Below are 19,890 nucleotides of genomic sequence, written 5' to 3' on the forward strand. Positions count from 1 at the left end.
AGCACAAGCTGAAATCAAGATTGCCAGGAGAAATATCAATAATCTCAGATATGTAGATGACACCACCCTTATGGCAGAAAGTGAAGAGGAACTGAAGGGCCTCTTAATAAAAGTGAAAGAGGAGAGTGAAAAAACTGGCTTAAAACTCAACATTCAAAAAAACAAAGTTCATGGCATCTGGTTCCATCACTTCATGGCAAATAGATGGGAAAACATGGAGACAGTGACAGACTTTATATCTGTGGGCTTCAAAATCACTGCAGATGGTGACTGCAGCCATGTAATTAAAAGATGCTTGCTCCTTGGAAGAAAAGCTATGACCAACCTAGACAGCATATTAAAAAGCAGAGACATTACTTTGCTGATGAAGTTCCATATAGTCATAGCTATGGTCTTCCCAGTAGTCATGTATGGATGTGAGAGATGGACCATAAAGAAAGCTGAGCATGGAAGAATTGAAGCTTTAGAACTGTGACGTTGGAGAACACTTTTGAGAGTCCCTTGAACTGCACAGAGATCCAACCAGTCCGTCCTAAAGGAAATCAGCCCTGAATATTCATTGGAAGGACTGATGCTGAAGCTGAAGCTCCAATACTTTGGCCACCTGATGCGAAGAACTGACTCACTGGAAAAGATCCTGATGCCTAGAAAGATCAAAGGCAGGAGCAGAAGGGAACGACAGAGGATGAGATGGTTGGATGGCATCACTGACTCGATGGACATGAATTTGAGCAAGCCCCGGGAGTTGGTAATGGACCAGGAAGCGTGGTGTGCTACAGTCCGTGGGGGTCTCAAAGAGTTGGACGCGACTGAGTGACTGAAGTGAACTGAACTGCTACTGTTTCCCTCTGTCATTCTGTAATTCCCATTCTTGTATGTTTTTAACTTTTCTTAAAAAATTGTATTTTATTTTTAATTGGAGGATAATTACAATATTGTGATGGTTTCTGTCATACATCAACATGAATCAGCCACAAACATACACATGTACCCTCCTCTTAAACCTCCCTCCTACCTCCCTCCCCATCCCACCCCTCTAGGTTGTCACAGAACATCAGCTTTGGATTCCTTGCATCATACAGCATATATCTGTGGCTATCTATTTTATATATGGTAATGTATATGTCTCAATGCTACTTTCTTGAGTCTTCCTACCCTCTCCCTCCCCCATGGTGACCAAAAGTCTGTTCTTTACGTCTGTGTCTTCTTCATTGCCCTGCAAATAAGATCATCAGTACCATCTTTCTAGATTCCATATATATGCATTAATATACAATATTTGTCTTTTCTTTCTGACTTAACTTCACTCTGTATAACAGGCTCTTGGTTTACCCATCTCATTAGAACTGTGTTCAAACGTGTTCTTTTTTATATCTGAGTAATATTCCATGAACTTTTTATTTTGAAATTAATTAATTAATTAAAAACACACAAATAGTTGGTTTTCTTTCACTTACTCTTTTTTAAAAATTGAAGTATAGTTGATTTACAATGTTGTTTGAGTTTCAGGTGTACAGCAAAGTGATTGAGCTATACATACATACATAATATGTATCTATATATACATTCTTTTTCAAATTCTTTCCCCTTATAGGTTATTATAAAATACTGAGTATATTTCCTCTGCAATACAGTAGGTCCTTATTGGTTATCTATTTTATATTAATACATAGTAGTATGTATCTGTTAATGCAAAACTTCTAAATGATCCTTCTCTGACTTTCCCCTTTGGTAATCATAAGTTTGTTTTCTGTCTGTGGGTCTGTTTCTGTTTTCTAAATAAGTTAATTTGTAGCACTTTTTTTAGATTCCACATAAAAGTGGTATCATATGATATTTGTCTTTCTCTGTCTGGCTTATTTCACTCAGTATGATAATCTATAGGTCCATTTATGTTGTTGCAAATGACATTATTTCATTTTTTTTACATGAAAATTTGACTAATATTCTATTGTATATATACACCATGCCTTCTTTATTCATTCATCTGTTGATGGACATTTAAGTCGTTTCCATGTGCTGTGTGTACTTAGTCACTCAGTCTTGTCCAACTCTTTGCAACCCCATGGACTGTAGCCGACCAGGTTCCTCTGCCCATGGGGATTCTCTAAGCAAGAATACTGGAGTGGGTTGCCATGCCCTCCTCTAGGGGACCTTTCCAACCCAGGGATTGAACCAGGTCTCTTGCACTGCAGGCAGATTCTTTACCGTCTGAGCCATCAGGGAAGTCCAGGAATACTTGAGTGGGTAGCCTTTTCCCTCTCCAGGGGATCTTCCCAACCCAGGAATCAAACCAGGGTCTCCTGCATTGCAGGCGGATTCTTTGCCAGCTGAGCTATCAGGGAAGCCCAAGTTGCTTAAAGTCGCTTCCATAAAAATATACAAATAGTTTAAAAAGTACTACAGAGAAGGCCCATGTACCTTTCACCCAGCTTCTGCCATCACTGAAAATTTTTTACCGTTAGGTCTGAGACCTCACAATGAAAATAGTTTGTCCTTTGAAACACTGACTTTTAGAAAATAACTGACCCAAATAACTGACAACTTAAAGAACCTGCTATGTGCAGGGAACCTTGGGCTTCCCACTTGTAAAAACAGAAGATAGTTTGCAGGGTATATGATGGAAGGATACCACATGTGTCTCTCCTACTGAAATCAGCTATTTGCCTGGACACCATGCCTGGAGCAGCTAGTGAGCATCCAAAGAAGTAAATGTAAGCAGGCAGACTGAGGAAGAAAACCATAGAACATGTGGTGATATCACTTTTTATTTCTAGTCTCTCTGATGTGAACTCATGTAGCCCAGAACCCAGAAGTGGGCATTAGCTCCAAGGGAAGACCTCTACTCCGACTTAAGAAGTAAGAAAGGGTATCCAATGTTCAGAGAGTGTAGAAACCTCTTATTTATCTTTTTTTTAACAATTTTTTTTTTCATTTCTCTTGTGCCCTAGACCTCAAGAAATCCTGTGGAGCAATGAGAGATGGCAAGAAATCAGAATAGGAAGGCAGGGAACCTTCTTCTCCAATCAGAAGAGCTGGGGATCCCAGTGGGTGTGGTGAGCCCCACTGCTATTGCTCTCCCTCTGGCTTCTGCTCAGCTCTGAGATGGGTACAGTCAAATCAAATGTGGAAGAGTGTGGGGGCAAACAGAGCTTTAGGGTGCTAGCTGTTGGGCCGGAGAGCAGAGTCCCAGGGACCCAGAACTATCAAGGCAATTATGATATGGCAGGGGCTTAGGAAAGCAAACCTTAAAGTTGTTTATGAATTCTTGAGCTGCATGTATATGGATCTGACTCTAAGTAGATTCCAGGGACCTGCAGCAGTAAAATATGGGGCAAACGATTGCCTAAGTCCCAGATTTGCCACTAGGTGTACACCAGACAGATCCAATAGCACTTCTCAAAGACTCAACATTGAAACCACAATTTACAGAAGTCTTCGGGAACTGAGGACTTGTGATTTGAACCCTACGGGGTTAATTACCTCCTAAAACAAAATCTGCTATAAGATTCAAACAATATCTGTTATAAGATTAAAAAAACAACCTAAGTCTTAAAACATAATATTCAAAATGTCTAGGATACAATCCAAATTTACTCACCATAACAAAAAACCAAGGAAATATCAACAGCAATGCTGGGATGCCACAGATATTGGAATTATTCAACCAAGACTTTAAAGTAGTTATTATATTTTCCAACAAATAAGACAGAACAAACACTCTTGAAAAATACAGAAAGCCTCAGCAAAGAAACAGAAGGCATAAAGAGGAATCAAGTGGAAATGTTAGAAATGAAAAAATTCAACAACTAAAATAAAAAATCATTGGATGGGCTCAGTAATAGAATGGATATGGCAGAGGATTCAGTAATTTTATAAGGAGATCAACAGAAGTGAATAATTGACAGAGAAAATATCAGAAAAGAAAATGATTAGAACTGTAGGGATATGTAGGATAGTAACAAAAGGTTTAACCTTTATATCATTGAAGTCCCATTAGGAGATGAGAAAAATGTACAGTAGAAAATCTTTGAAGAAATAATAGCTGAAAGGCTCGTTTACTATTAGAAGGCAATCAATGCAATACATTATATTAGCAGTTTAAAGAAGAGAAAGAACTCAATCATTCAATTGATGTAGAAGATGCATTTGGGGAAAAAAAAAAACTGTTCATTATAAAACTCTCAGCAAACTAGGAACAGAAAGGTATTTTCTTCACCTGACAAAGAACATCAACCAAACCCACGCTGCATAATGGTGAAAGATGGAAAGCTTTCCCCCTAAGATCAAGAACAAGGCAAGGATGTTCCCTTTCATCACTCTTATTCCACTTTTACTGGAGGTTTTAGCTAGTGCAATAAATAGGAATAAGTGAAGAATAAGTCAAGAAAAATAAATAAAAGGCATACATTGGAAAGGAAACAACATAATTGCAGAAATAGAAACTTTTAAGGAACAGACATACTCACACACTTGAACAAATAACTGAGAGTAGTATAATTGTAGGATATAAGAACAGCATGCAAAAATCAATTATATTTTTACATACTAGCAATGAACAATTAGAAAATGAATTTAAACCATATATAGAAGTTCAATCCCTCCCCAAAGATGTATCTTACAAAATATGTATAGGATCTAATATGCTAAAAACTATAAACTGTTAATGAAATAACTCAAACAAGCCCTAAATAAATGGAAAATATGGCTACAACGTCTTCATGGATTCAAAGACATAACATAGTTGGCAATGATTTATAGATTTACCATAATTCCAATAAAAATTTCAGCAGGAAATTTTATAGACAGAGATAACCTAATCCTCAAGTTTATAGGGAAAGGCAAAAATACAGGCTACTTGAAACACTTTTGAAAAAGAATAAAGCTGAAAGAATCATGCTGATTTTAAGATTTGCCACAAAGCTAATCAAGACAGTATAGCATTGGCAAAAAAATGGACATACTGATCAATAAAACTGAATTGACATCAATAGTTTCCTATAGACACACTTTGTTTGTGACAACTATGTAAATGCAATTCAAAAGAGGAAGGATAATCTTCAAAAAATGGTTTGAACAACTGGTCATCTATATGCATAAAAATGAAGCTTGCTCTAAATCTCACATGTTATACAAAAATCAGCCCCAAACGAGTCAGACATCACAACTTTTGAGTTCACACAGGAGAAAATCTTCATGACCTGGTTAAGCAAAGGTTCTTAGATGCATCACCCAAAGCATAATCCATAAAAGAAAAAAAATGATAAACTGGATTCCAGCAAAATTAAAAACTTCTGCTCTGCCAAGAGCACTGCTAAGAGAGTGAAAAGTCAAGCACAGACTGGGAGAAAATATTTACAAATCACGTATCTGACAAAGGATTTATACTCAGAATATATAATGAACTTTCAACTCAACTGTAAAAAACCAGCAACCTAATTTTGCAGAGAAATTGGGAAAAGTCTTGAACAGACATTTCACCAGGGAGAATACACCAATGGAAAATAACATGAAAACAATTGAGCATCATTAGTCACTGGGGAAATGAAAACTAAAATGATGAGGAAATGACATTCTAAACCTACAATGGCTAATTTTTTTTAAAAAAAAAAAAGCCAATTGTGGTAAGGATGTGGAGTAGCTAGAACTCCCACATGTTTCTGGTAGAAATACTAAATGGTACTGCACTCTGGAAAACAGTTTGACAATTTCGTTTAGACATATATACTTACCATTTGAAATAGCAATCCCTCTGCTGTGTTTACCCTAGAAAAATTAAAACTGTGTTCACAAAACCCCTGTCCTCAAATGTATCATAGTTCTAGTTATAATTGCAAAAAGACTTGGAGACAACTGAATGCCTCCCACAGTTGAGTGGCTAAACAGTCCGTGGTCCATCTCTACAATGGGTATCACTCAGCAAAACAAAGGAACAAACTATAGACAAGCATATCAGCTCAGGTGAATCTCAAAATAATTATGCTGAGTGAAAAGAAGCCCATTTGAAAAGGTTAGGTTCTTTGTGACTCCATGTATATGATGTTCTTGAAAGAGACAAAACCAAAGTGATAAAAAATGGAATCGGGGTTGCCAGTGGCCAGGGCTGGGGAAGGCGTGGCTGTAAGAGAGCAGGAGGAGTTCTTGGGGATGATAAGACAGTTCTGTGCTCTGAGAGAGGTAGTAATAACACAAATCTACACACATGTTCAAATTCTTAGAACTCTACACAAAAGTTATTTTCTTACATTTTCCCTTAAAAAATAAAATTAAAGAAAAAAAAGCTGAAAGCTCTTGTTTGCAGTTGAAGACTAACCATATCAATGGCAAGGTCAGCACTACCTGCAAAGAAGGCAACAGCAGACAAGACCTTCATCTGCTACTGCTTGAGCATCTCTAAATGCTGGCCACGCCACCCACCAAGCATTTACATCGCAACTTCTAATGTTCACGGTCACCCTAGAAGGTGGGTTAGGTTCAATGTACAGACAAAAACTAAGGCTTCAGGGAAATAAAATAATCTTCCCTACATCTTTTAGCCAGTAAATTGTCGAGTCTGGACTTATCCCAGTCCTTGTTGCCAATCTCATTGTAAACCTACTTCCCTACATGACTGCTCACTAAAACTAAGAAAAGCAGTGAAAAGCTATCAGGGAAACACTAGAGTAGCACTTAGATTCACACACATCACATACATTCTCTAAGCATATTTCATTCTAAACTCCAAGAATGTTTGAAATTCTGGGAGGTTCAGGGAAATTTAGAAATGACTCCCATTTTATCAGAATCCTCCAATAGGGCGGTCTTCATTTTCAACAGGATAGAGTATTACCTCCAACCAGCAAATGTACAGTGAGTCATATTTTTCCTTAAGGGAATGAAGGAATCATTGTGACTTACACTATTTGACCAAGTATGTGCTAATTTCACAAGGAGGAATTTATATATTTGGAGCAAAGAGTAATTGTTTATAACTCCTCTTTCACACTCATGACTCTCCTGAGAAGCTGTAATCAGTTCTTCCCACTTTTTTCTACTCCACCACAAAAAAAAAAAAAAGAAAGAAACTGTAAAAATACGCAAAATAAGTCAATTTTAGAGACTGAAACTAAACATTACTTTTATTTCATTATAGCTGAATAACTATCTCAAAACATTCTAAATATAGACTAAGCACGTTTTTCATGTAGTGAATGATATCCACTCTAAAAGCCTGAGGATGAATTTGCCTTCTTGCTTGTGAATTATTTTCAACTATTTTGTTGGCTATTAGGTGTTTTTTTCACCAAAAACCTCGGCCTGAAATATTTTTGTCTCAGCTAAGACACAGATAAGCAGCTCAGGTCTTCAATAAAGTGTTTCTTTTTAATGGTTTCTAATTTCTGCTTTACTGAATCTATTTTCTTTAAAAAAACAGCCTGATAAACTGTTATTGATAGACTTTGACTCAATATCTAGAAGCTTTAATGCAAAGCAAAACCAAGTGAATGCCTTCTGTTCTTTTCCTATAGAGAGTTGGGTGATCTATTCAATTCCCTAAAGAAAGTCAAGAGTAACAAACCACACCACACCTCATCCACACCCTCTTTGACTTTTTAAGGAGTCCAAGTACCACCCTTGTCAGTAAGAGAAAACTTATCTTTTGTCACTGGGTTGGGGGCAGTTATGGCCAAGAGGGTGGTTTGGGGGACCTGGAGGAGGCCTACCTTCCAGCAGGTCTCTGGCCAGACCAGGTTCTGCCCCCGTGGACCGAACAAAGTCTGACAGGACTGCGTCCATATCAAGAGTCATAGGATCGTGTAGGAGGGCCGCCCAACACTCAGCCGAGGTGGGGTTTGGAAGCAGGCTAGAAACCATCCATCTGCAGGAGAGAACAGAGAGGCGAACGTGATGGAAAGAAGAAACCAGTTCCGCTCGGTGTGACACGTATCTGAGCCAGTGTGGGACAATGCCTGATTATTTGTGTGCAACAGTAAATAATAAAAGTCAGACTCAAATGTCATTCCCTTTGTAGGCGCCATAGGAGACAGAGGGCATTCCCAATTCAGTCTTCCTACCCTGAGTGCATGTTTAGCTGTTCAGTCATGTCCAATTCTTTGAGACCCCATGGACTGTGGCCCACCAGGCTCCTCTGTCCATGGGATTTTCCAGGCAAGAATACTCGATTGAGTTGCCATTTCCTACTCCAGGGGAATCTTCTCAACTCAGGGGTCAAAGCCACATCTCCTGCATTGGCAGGCAGATTCTTTACCTCTGAGCCATTGGGAAAGCCCACTTTCTCATCTTAGATTATGTCAATTCCAGTGACAACCAATTGAGAAGAAGATAGACTTGGTTGTTCTAAAATAATCAAACACTAAATGAATCTTAGAGAGATTCATTTAGAGCTGCTAACGCTTCCACGAATGTAATTGTGTTGCTGCTATATCCTACCTACATCTTAAACTGTGACCCATCCCCACGCCCACCTCAGTCCTTACTTGGCTCTTAGGAAGTATTCCACACCAATCCAGAGTCGACAGAAATACTATGCTTGCTGAAGAGGATAAATAGTTTGCCATTTTCCCAAGAGTTGTCATACTCACAAGAACAATCAATAAAATTCATAAAGCTCTCAGATTTCCTAGCAGAATAATCCCAGTTAGAGGAATAAAATGTCACCCTGTAGCTTGATCACAGGCTAACTGCACCAGGCAGTTGCTAGGGAGAAACAAACAGTACCTGGCATGTGAGGGTGACTCCCACCAGTAAACGGGTAACACAGTCATGCCTGATAAAGCACAAATGCACCTCTGTCTCCATCAAGAAGGGGTTGGCGAATTACAGTCCACTACTTTGTGAATAACGTTTTATTGGAACCAGCCCTGTCCACTCCCTGTCGTACAATCTGTGGTCATTTTTGCATGTGGCTGAGTCAAGCAGTTAAAACAGAACCTGTAAGATCCACGGAACCAAATATATTTACTATCTGGACCTTCACAGAAAGTTTGCTAAGTATAAATGATGCAAAATGTTATCCTGGTGAGCATCTAATTAATTTTGCAAGTCATGGGGGTGAGTTTAAATCCCATGCCACTGATGAGAATCCTCCATTTCTTTTTCACTTGGATGGGCTCTGCTCGAGCGCTAGGTCTGTGCCGACTGCTGCTGCTTTAGAGCCAGAACTGCTGGCCCAATTCCTACCCCAGCTCAGCCCCTCTGATAAGAGGTGACATGCTGTGTTACCTCTCTGAGTCCACCTGAGCATCTGTAAGACTTGGGGAAGTAAGTTCATAGAAGGTGCCAGGCCCTGAAGATGGAGGAATAAGACAGTGGCGTCTGTGACGTCAGACATTCACTGTCCCTACACCAGCTTGCACATGGCTCTGACTGGGGTGTGATTTTTGGGTTGGTGTGGCTTGACAATAAGAACATGATTTGACCTAATGTATATGGTTCCAATTAGGAGATTGCTGTCTTCCTTCTCTCCATGTACTGGGGCCTCGGCCAGGAGAGCCACTTCTTTGGTCCCTTTCACCTGGAGGACAAAGCAGAAGATAAGAGCATGTTACTCTCCTGACAGTCAGACAGAGGCTGAGGCTTTGCTTTGTGTCATAGGAGGCGCACCGCTTGGCCGAATGTCTGAATCAAGCCCGTTTTCTCCTTGGGCACCTGCCTACCAGGTGGCCATCACCTCCCAAACATGGAGGCTTTTGCAAGGCGGGTAGTATCTCAAATTTCCTCTTTATAACCAGTACTTATATTTCAGAGAGTATCCTTTTCCCATCACAGACCTGTTTTCAACCTTAATAGTAAGTACCCCATCAATACATTTAATCTCGCATATTTTTAATTATAATAACACATATATAACATGAAATCACCATTTTCACTATTTAAGAGTGCATTTCAGTGACATTAAATATATTCTACATTATTATACACCCATCATCACCACCATGATCTCTGGAACTTTTTCATGTTCTCCAATGGAAACTCTACCCCATTAAACATGAACTCCCTCCCCGCTCCCCCAGCCCCTGGAAACCATCACTCTATGTTGTTTCTAAGTTTGACAGTTCCAGGATCCTCTTAACAAGTCACATAACATTTGCCCCCTGTTGACTGGTTTATTTGGCTCAGCATGGGGTCTTCCAAGGTACATGTGTGTTGTAGCAAGTGTTGGGATTTCTTTCCATTTTAAGGCTCATCTTAGTTGGGGTGCTGTCACAAAATGCCACAGATTGGATGGCTCAAACAAGGGACATGGGTTTCTCATAGTTCTGGAGGCTGGCAAGTCTGAAATCAAGGTGCTGGCAGATCTGGCATCTGGTGAGAGCCCATATTCTGGCTGCAGATGCCACCTTCTCCCTGGGTCCTCATGTGGCAAGGACACAAATAGCAGCATGGGGGCTCCATCCTCACAATCTCATCTAAACCCAATTACCTCCTGCTGGTTCCACCTCCTAATACCATCACATTGTGGGGTTAGGGCTTCAGCACATGAATTTTGGGAGGATATACCATGTGGCCACAACAAGGCTGAATAATATTCCACTGTATGGATAGACCACACCTTGTGGAGCCATTCATCCATAGCCACACACTTGGTTGGCTCCACCTTTGGGCCACTTTGTATAACACAGCTTACACCATTTCTACACTTACACCAGGCCCTGTGCTGAGACTGAGACTGGCTCTCACCAGTGCTGTGATGAAGACTCATGCCACACCTCCTCCTCTGTGCCCTGTCCTCTGCACAGACAGAAATTAAAGGGTGGACCTCAAAAGAACTTTTCACCATATTCAAGTATAAATATTGGTGCAGCAAGAGGTTAATGTGCATGTCCCCTTGAAGACTTCTTTCTTTTATTAAAAAACTATCATTCTAAAGGAGATCAGCCCTGGGTGTTCTTTGGAAGGAATGATGCTAAAGCTGAAACTCCAGTACTTTGGCCACCTCATACAAAGAGTTGACTCACTGGAAAAGACTGATGCTGGGAGGGATTGGGCAGGAGGAGAAGGGGACGACAGAGGATGAGATGGCTGGATGGCATCACTGACTCGATTCTGAGTGAACTCCGGGAGTTGGTGATGGACAGGGAGGCCTAGCGTGCTGTGATTCATGAGATTGCAAAGAGTTGGACACGACTGAGCTACTGAACTGAACTGATCATTTATTTATTTTTGGCTGTGCTGGGTCTTTGCTATTGGATGTGGGCTTTCTCTAGTTGCGGTGAGTGGGGTCTACTCTCTAGTCGTGGTGCATAGGTTTCTCCTGGTGGTGTCTTCTCTTGTTGCAGAGTGTGGTCTCCAGGGCAAGTAGGCTTTAGTAGTTGCAGCATGGCCTTAGAATCTTCCTGGACCAAGGACTGAACCCATGTCCCCCACACTGGCAGGCAGATTCTTAACCACTGGACCACTAGGGAAACCCAAGACTTATTTCTTAAATCTAATGCCCCCACCACACTGAGGCCCCACATTCAAGCACTGTGATGACACAGGAGGAGCCAGGCCAATGGGGACATGGGCTCCCAGCCATCTTGGCCATCCTCACCCCTGCCCCCTCATGCCAGTCCTCCAGAGAGCGCTGCTGGGCCCCACGACCCACCCTTCATGGCCAAGGCACCCCTGGTCTGTCCTTGTGAGGTGTGAGGACCAGGGAGGCCATGTCCAGGCTCTGCATCTTGCCCCTGGACAGAACTTCTCTGAGGGTCTTGCCTACTGTCCTGGGGACAGGGGCATGTCAAGCTCTTTCCACTGTGGCTTTGTCTTGGGAGAGGCAGTGCAGTCCATGGATGGGGCTTGGGCCTGGAATCAGCCTCTCTCAGTGCCAAAATAGCTCCATCACCACTCCTGTGAGGCCTCAGGTACACCATTTCAGTTTCCTCATTGGTGGATCAGAATCGTAACAGTACCTCTTAGCTGGTCTAAAGTCTGAAGGAGTTAGTTCATGAAACACACTGGCCCACAGGGCATGCTCAGTAAGTGCGAGCTATTATCCAACCTGTGATGACGAGGACCACCCTCGCCTGCCCAGGTCTCCACTGAGGAGCAGAACTGCCGCCTCTGGAAGCACTGAAGAGCTAGCTTGGATGGGAGAAGGGGTGTGTGCTGCCCTCAGCCAGTCCTGCTGGACATACCAGAAAGCTTGCTAATTGATTACATGTAGGCGTGCACCCAGACAGGTAGGTGCCTGCTCCTGAGAGCAACAGAGGCACCAAGTGCCCCCCATCCCGCCCCCTATCACTCTCAGACACAGGCAGGGCAGGCTGACCAACACCCTCTTTCCTAGCTGCACCTCAGTCCCTGAGTCCAGATGGATACAAAGGCCTGAAAATGCACAGTAGGACCCTGGGGAGAACCCGGGAGGGGGTTCAAGGTGACCACCCAAGCCCATCCCTGGGCTCTGTCCTCTCCCTGCAAAATATAGGGCTTTGGCCAGAATATTCTGTTTCTGGCCAATCACTGCCATGTTCCAAGGACCAGGCCCCTGGCTAGACATTTTCCTAAAACCATGTTGGGGGATATGCTCTTTATCCTTGATAAGTATTTAAAAAAATAATTTATATGCTAATTTTAAAAATGTTATACATTTTAACATATGATTTATTTATTTTTGATGAAGTATATACTTGATTTACAATATTGTGTTAGTTTCAGGTGTACAGTGAAGTGATTCAGATATATATACATATATTCTTTTTCAGAATTTTTTCCTTTATAGGTTATTACAAGATATTGAGTACAGTTCCCTGTGCTACACAATAGGTCCTTGTTATCTATTGAGTAGGTATTTTCATGAGTCCTCTCTGTGTGTGAGGTGATGGAGGTTTGAGAAGGGAGAGCCAGGCAGCGCTGTTGAGATGTACCCTGGTCTTTCCCTTGGGACGAGAGCTGTCCCCCACCCTTGACCTTCTCCTCCACAGGCAGACAGACTGGACCGGCAGCTCTCCTGCTAGGAGCCTCTCAAGGGTCACTTAGAAGCCCAGAGCACAGAGGTGCTTCCCATGCCCTTCTCTCTGGGCCCCTGCAGCCTGGCCTAGCCCCTCACACCCCTGGCTCCCTCCTTCCCTCCCTCCCAGGCCCCTGACTCCGCACAGTCGCAGTCCCGAGAGGGTGTTCTGCACGCTCACAGGTGCTCTGGACTGCCTGCTGCATATGGGGTGTCTCCTGTGTGGCTCCCCTCAGTGTCCTGCTGACCCCCGATCAACCCTAGCCATGCTCAGTCCCAGCAGTGCTGCCTGAACCCCTGCGACAGCGTAAACTCGGTCACGCTACATTCACAGGGACCCCAACCAGAGAAGACAGAAGCAATTGCCACAGAAGAGGGCCTCTTGACACACAGGTTTCTCAGGCTCTCCCTTGCGCATGCACACACACACACACAGGACTGAGGGTGTGTGTCACATGTGGAGGATGGGGGCCTGGCTTATCCACAAACTATTCCATGCTTTGGGAAATACGGCTAAAACTGCACTCGCCTCCCATTTTATTACACATTAGGCTTTTGTTTCTTATTAAATCAGCAAGTTGATGTCAAGTTTAAATGATAAGCTCCTAAGGTTTAAATAACCAATTAAAACAAAGGACGGCCCAGCTTCCTAGAAAGCACTCCAAGCATTTGTCTCTTTGCTTGGGTAAGTTAGTTTCATTACATAAGAGAATGTGGGCCAGTTTTGGATTTCACCATGAGAACACCCAAGGTTTCGAACCAACAAATGCACAACACCAAGATTGAACCCTAATGGACATTATGGACTTTGGGTGATAAGGATGTGCCAGTGTCAGTTCATTGATTATAACACACGTATTGCCTTGGTGTGGGATGCTGACAGAGGTGGAGGCCATGTGAGTGGGGACAGGAGTTACATGGTAACAGTTTACACCTTCTGCTCAGCTTTGCTGTATACTTAAAACTGCTCTAAAAATTATCTATGAAAGGGTTTTATTTTTCACATTGAAAGCACTGATGCAGTTGGACTTGATCTTGGCGTATCAAGTGAGGAATGGATTCAATTTTAGCATTTTTCCTGTCTATCCAACTGTTTCAACACAACTTAAGAGTAAAACCCATCAGTGGGGAAGCCCTTCTAATCTCAGATGCTTTCACTGCTATATGGTATGTTTGCATGTGCAATTGGGTCTATTTCTGTATTTTTCTGTTTAAATTATGCCTTGGCTATTGTTTAGTCACTATGTCATGTCCAACTCTTTTGTGATCCCAAGGACTATAGCCCAACAGGCACCTCTGTTCATGGGATTTCACAGGCAAGTTACTGGAGTGGGTTGCCATTACCTTCTCTGGGGATCTTCTCAACCCAGGGATAGGACCCGTATCTCCTGCGTAGGTAGGTGGGTTCTTTACCACTGAGCCACCAGGGAACCCCATATTTATGCCTAGATATCCATAAAAGGTATCTTTTCTCCCAATATGTGTGTTAACTGGTTATCATATTTCTAAACAAAACTACTGACTTCTGGCTGTTAAATTTATATCCTGCTCTTTTACTAAATTCTTAATCAGTGTTTATAGAAATTTATCCATTGGGTCTTTTCCCCCTTATTTTTCGTTTTGCTAGATATACAATCACATCCTATGCAAACAGAGATTATCTTGCTCTGAATTTTCAGGTTTTAAGCCTCTTTCTTCTCTTGCCTGACTGAATTAATTCAATATACTATTAACTATTCATAGAGAATGGGCATTTTTGCTTTTCTCCTAACTTTAGTAGAATTGCCACACTGAGTAACATGCTGGCTACTGACTTTTGGGCTATACACATATTTGTATATACGTTTGGAAAGTACCCATATACCTTATTGAGTAGCTTTATTATGGATGGATGTTGATTTTCACATAATTTTTTTCTTAATATCTATTAATATAATGAACTCTATCAATTAACTTCTAATATTAAGCTTTACTCATACTTCTAGAATAAATAAACCTTTAATCATTTGTTGGTATTTCTTTTCCTATGTGCTTTTTTCTTCAGTTCGCTAGTTTTTATTTAAAACTCCTATTTTACAATTATGTAAAGTTTAAAAATAAAATAAATATAAATAAATAAATAAATAAAACTCCTATTTTAATATTAATGTATTAACTTTATATATGGCTTTTATTTTTATGTGCAATCTTTTGTGTAAATTTGACAGTTTTATGGTTAACATCCTATACACAGAGCAAAACCATAAGCTTATCTTTCTCAATTCTCTTGCAATGGCCTAAGTAGCATTGGAGTCACCTGACATTTAAATGTTAGGTAGATATTCCCTGTGAATCAATCTATTCCTGATGCTTCTTCTGAAGGAAACCCTTTACAACTTTCCCTATTTATTTTTTCCTGTGGAAATTACTGTTTAGACTTTCTGTAGGATTCAATTGTGTTAGACTTGTGTATTTTACTACAGATTTACCCATTTCATCTTGGCTTTCCAATTTATTTGAAAGGAGCTGGACAATGAAAAACATTCTTCCCGTGGGTGTAAATTCTCTCTATAGCTAAACGAGGAAAATAACTACGATTTGTCAAGGGCCCAGGATGACACGGAGTATACTAAGGACTTTACAGGTAGGTTAACTCTCATTCAGACAACAACTCCACAAGACAAGTGGCTCTGTTCCATTTTACTGAAGATCAGAGAGCTCAGTAGCAGAGTAATGACTCCCACAAAGACCCACTTAGACCTAAGGTCGCTGTTCACCAACCCTTTATAATGGTATGGGGCCTTCAGACATTCCGAGGTCCAAATGTCCAGCACCTTTAAAACACAGCACGTGCATCAGTGTATGATCAGAAGTAAACTATTTCCTTAGTAGACACTCAGTCATACATTTTAATGATTTTTCTCCTAGGATGGAAAGATGGAAAAAAGTCTCTCCTAAAACTTATATTTTTGCTAATAGTACTAAGTGTAGGATCTACTGAGGTTTTCTATTGTGTGCATGGAAATGACATATTAATAGGTTAAATCTCTAAAAATCTTCAACAGTTCTTAGTATGGGAACAGATGTATAGGTATCATCACACTAAGGCTCATGAACCCCAAAGAGTTACAGACTGTTCTTTCCATGCTGCTTCCTACCTTGGACTCACATTAAGAGAAGACGATTAGAGAATCCACAAGGAATAATAATCACTCATTTTGAAGATAATACTTAAACATGGAAGTAAAGTTTTAAGGCCACAAGACATGGCATTATTTATTCTCACTTGTAGAGGACAGTAATGTCCGTGCAACTGTGGAGGATGCCCACATCAGGAATGATCACCTTCTAAGGGCACTTGGATGTCAGAATATTATTTGCATCCTTGAAAATCTCCAGTAGAGCTTCCCTGCACAATTCAAGCCTTCAGCATTGGAATGCTTGCAAGATTCCCTTGCTTTAAAGGATTTATGCTTTTACTCTCCAGGCTCACAAATCTAGCTGTTACACAGGCATAAAATGTATGTCTGAACCAGACCAATGTGCCATCAACAAGGGTTTAAAAAGATCTAAACAACTCATTAATCAGATTTATACTTCCCCTGTTGATTTCAATCATTTTATCCAGATCTTCTGGGAAAAGGTATATCTGCTAACAAGTTAAAAGAGTCTTAAAAGAAAAAAAGCCTAAAGGGTCAGGCTCCTTCCATGGTCTCACTAACATGAAAGGAACACTTCAAGTATGTGTGTGGGTCCTGGGCTGCCACTGCTGACCTACGTGCCTCCTAGTCTCTCTCTGTGAGGGTTGTCCCAAAGGTCAGGGTTCCTATTTTTTTGCACTAACATCACCACAAGTTGGAATATACCAGATGTTAAATAAATCTGCTGAGTGAACAAATAAAATAAAAATACTAAATCCAAGTTCCTACTCCATCTGATGGGTGTACATGAAAATAACCATTATTCAACTTAGACTAGTATAAATGCTATAATATGATTTATGAAAAAAATTAGGATGCTAGAAAGAGTCAGTTCCTTATGCCTGGCAAAATGAAAAGGCCAAATGTAGGATGAGTTTTTGAGGATTTAGGAAGGCTGAATAGAAGACATTCCAAGCTGGATGGACACTATGAACACAGGCCAAAAGGCAAAAACACATCTGTATGTCTCTGGGTCCAGGGATACCAGAAGCAGGAGAGCGATGGGCATGGTGACTACAGGTGAAGGTCAGGGTCAGACCTGTGGGCTGTCAAGGTGAGAAGCTAGATTCTAACATGAGGCCAGCAGGAAACCACTGGGAGTTTCTGAGTAGAGAATGGACATGTACTGTGCTAGGCAAACAAATACACAAAGATTTGGTAACAGTGAAAAATGGATCAAGAGTGTAGAAAGAAATAGGAAAGTACTCATTCATTAGATGTTGCCTACTCCATACCTACTCACCTACCACTGGTAAAGTCTTGGTTTATCAGGTTGCAGTGGAGAACCTTTGACTTTTAGAGACTGACAATATTCCTAGTACTGGGTAATGAATCTAAATGGTTCAGAGTTGGTCATTGAAATCTCCCCTCCTTGAACTCAGATTCACAAATCCGGATGCAGCTGCACTGAATTATTCAGGTCTATGTTATAGAGACAGGAGTCAACCGTGTTGAGTTTATGGGAAAGCCGTTGCTTCCCTGATAGAAGGGGTCAGGCTTAATTGACACAGTCCTTTCCCACCAGCTTTCTTCCTTCTTTCTGCCTTAGGCAAGGAAATACCATCTCCAAGTATATCTGCCATCTTCAGTCTTTGAGAAAGCCAGAGGATGACCCAACATGCAGGCTGGTGGAGTAACAAGTCCAATCCTGATGGTATCACTGAACTTTGCCCAGGCCCTAGACTTCACCCCTCTGGACTTCCCATCATTCTTCTCAAATAAATACCTATCAGTTCTAGCCAAGTAAGTCAAATGCTTTGTGATTTATAGCTGAACTTAGATTCCTAGTTGCTACATGAAGGGAGAATAATTCAGATGTCAAAATTAGAAAAGAAAGAACAGAAAAGAGAAAAAGTCACGGGCTAATGACTGTGTGGATCACAATAAACTGTGGAAAATTCTTCAAGAGATGGGAATACCAGACCACCTGACCTGCCTCTTGAGAAATCTGTATGCAGATCAGGAAGCAACAGTTAGAACTGGACATGGAACAACAGACTGGTTCCAAATAGGAAAAGGAGTACGTCAAGGCTGTATATTGTCACCCTGCTTATTTAACTTATATGTAGAGTACATCACGAGAAACGCTGGACTGGAAACACAAGTTGGAATCAAGACTGCCGGGAGAAATATCAATAACCTCAGATATGCAGATGACACCACCCTTATGGCAAAAAGTGAAGAGGAACTCAAAAGCCTCTTGATGAAAGTGAAAGTGGAGAGTGAAAAAGTTGGCTTAAAGCTCAACATTCAGAAAACAAAGATCATGGCATCCAGTCCCATCACTTCATGGGAAATAGATGGGGAAACAGTGGAAACAGTGTCAGACTTTATTTTTTTGGGCTCCAAAATCACTGCAGATAGTGACCGCAGCCATGAAATTAAAAGACGCTTACTCCTTGGAAGGAAAGTTATGACCAACCTAGAGAGCATATTCAAAAGCAGAGACATTACTTTGCCAACAAAGGTCCGTCTAGTCAAGGCTATGGTTTTTCCTGTGGTCATGTATGGATGTGAGAGTTGGACTGTGAAGAAGGCTGAGCGCCGAAGAATTGATGCTTTTGAAGTGTGGTGTTGGAGAAGACTCTTGAGAGTCCCTTGGACTGCAAGGAGATCCAACCAGTCCATTCTGAAGGAGATCAGCCCTGGGATTTCTTTGGAAGGAATGATGCTAAAGCTGAAACTCCAGTACTTTGGCCACCTCATGCGAAGAGTTGACTCAATGGAAAAGACTGTGATGCTGGGAGGGATTGGGGGCAAGAGGAGAAGGGGACGACAGAGGATGAGATGGCTGGATGGCATCACTGACTCGATGGACGAGAGTTTGAGTGAACTCCGGGAGTTGGTGATGGACAGGGAGGCCTGGCGTGCTGCGATTCATGGGGTCGCAAAGAACTGGACATGACTGAGTGACTGAACTGAACTGAACTGAATGTCATTTATAAACATGGATGAAAACCTTAAAAGATGAGTAAGTGAATCCAACTGTAGAAAAAGACAGAGAAAGACAAAGGACTCTGGAGCCCTAGCCCCGATAGGATAATGGAGATAAGGGTACAGGGAGATTCAGGAGGCAGGAAGGCAGTCCTTGGGATTCGTGGAGTTGCCATCCCTGAAATGCTTACCCCAGACTCACAAGAGAGGAGCAGAATCTCCCTCCTACTAAATTCCCTATTATTTCTTCTCTATGTTACTAACAGCCAAACATGATCCTAATGTGAGTATGCTATATTAACACTTTCCAGAAGAAAAACCATATGATCATCTCAAAAGATGCCAAAAAGCTCACATCATTCATTATACAACTCAAAATAAACCAGGAATAGAAGAAAACTTCCTTTACTTATTAAAGGGTATTCCAAACTTATAACAATTATCCTACCTAATAATACAAACTTTAGAAGCAGTGCCATCCAAATTTAGAACAAGCCCACGACCAAGTCTTAGAACAAAGAAGAACATTTTAAATGGCTGGAACAAGATCAACATAAAAAAAAATCAATACCTTTTTTACATACCAACATTAGCCAATTAATCATTTTTACAAAAAACAAAAGATCCACTTCATTAAAAGTTTCTATAATTAACTAGGGTTCACACATCAAACATGAAATATACTTTCTGTTTGGACAGAAAACAATATTTAAGGCGAGAAAGAAAACTAAAAGGATGGGAAGATTATTTTTAAGATTCTAATTCATACCATAACTTCAATACCACCAGAACAGACCTGTTATGGAATATGACAGTTTCTAAAACATAGACGAATAAAGAAGCAAG

General features: G+C 41.1%; 1 protein-coding gene across 7 annotated transcripts in view; it reads right to left on the reverse strand.

Moving 5' to 3' along the window:
• OTUD7A (OTU deubiquitinase 7A) overlaps positions 1 to 19,890 on the reverse strand; it is a 388,360-nt gene that overhangs the window by 147,906 nt on the left and 220,564 nt on the right. For all 7 annotated transcript variants that reach the window (XM_045163703.1, XM_045163707.1, XM_045163704.1 and 4 more), the window contains 2 exons: positions 9,420 to 9,514; positions 7,704 to 7,858 (listed from right to left, as the gene is read on the reverse strand). In XM_045163703.1, coding sequence (XP_045019638.1) covers positions 7,704 to 7,854 — 151 coding nt within the window. In that variant the 5' untranslated portion in view covers positions 7,855 to 7,858; positions 9,420 to 9,514. The remainder of the gene's footprint in view (positions 1 to 7,703; positions 7,859 to 9,419; positions 9,515 to 19,890) is intronic.

Source organism: Bubalus bubalis, chromosome 20 (assembly GCF_019923935.1).
Source record: "Bubalus bubalis isolate 160015118507 breed Murrah chromosome 20, NDDB_SH_1, whole genome shotgun sequence".
Classification (NCBI taxonomy): Eukaryota; Metazoa; Chordata; class Mammalia; order Artiodactyla; family Bovidae; genus Bubalus; species Bubalus bubalis.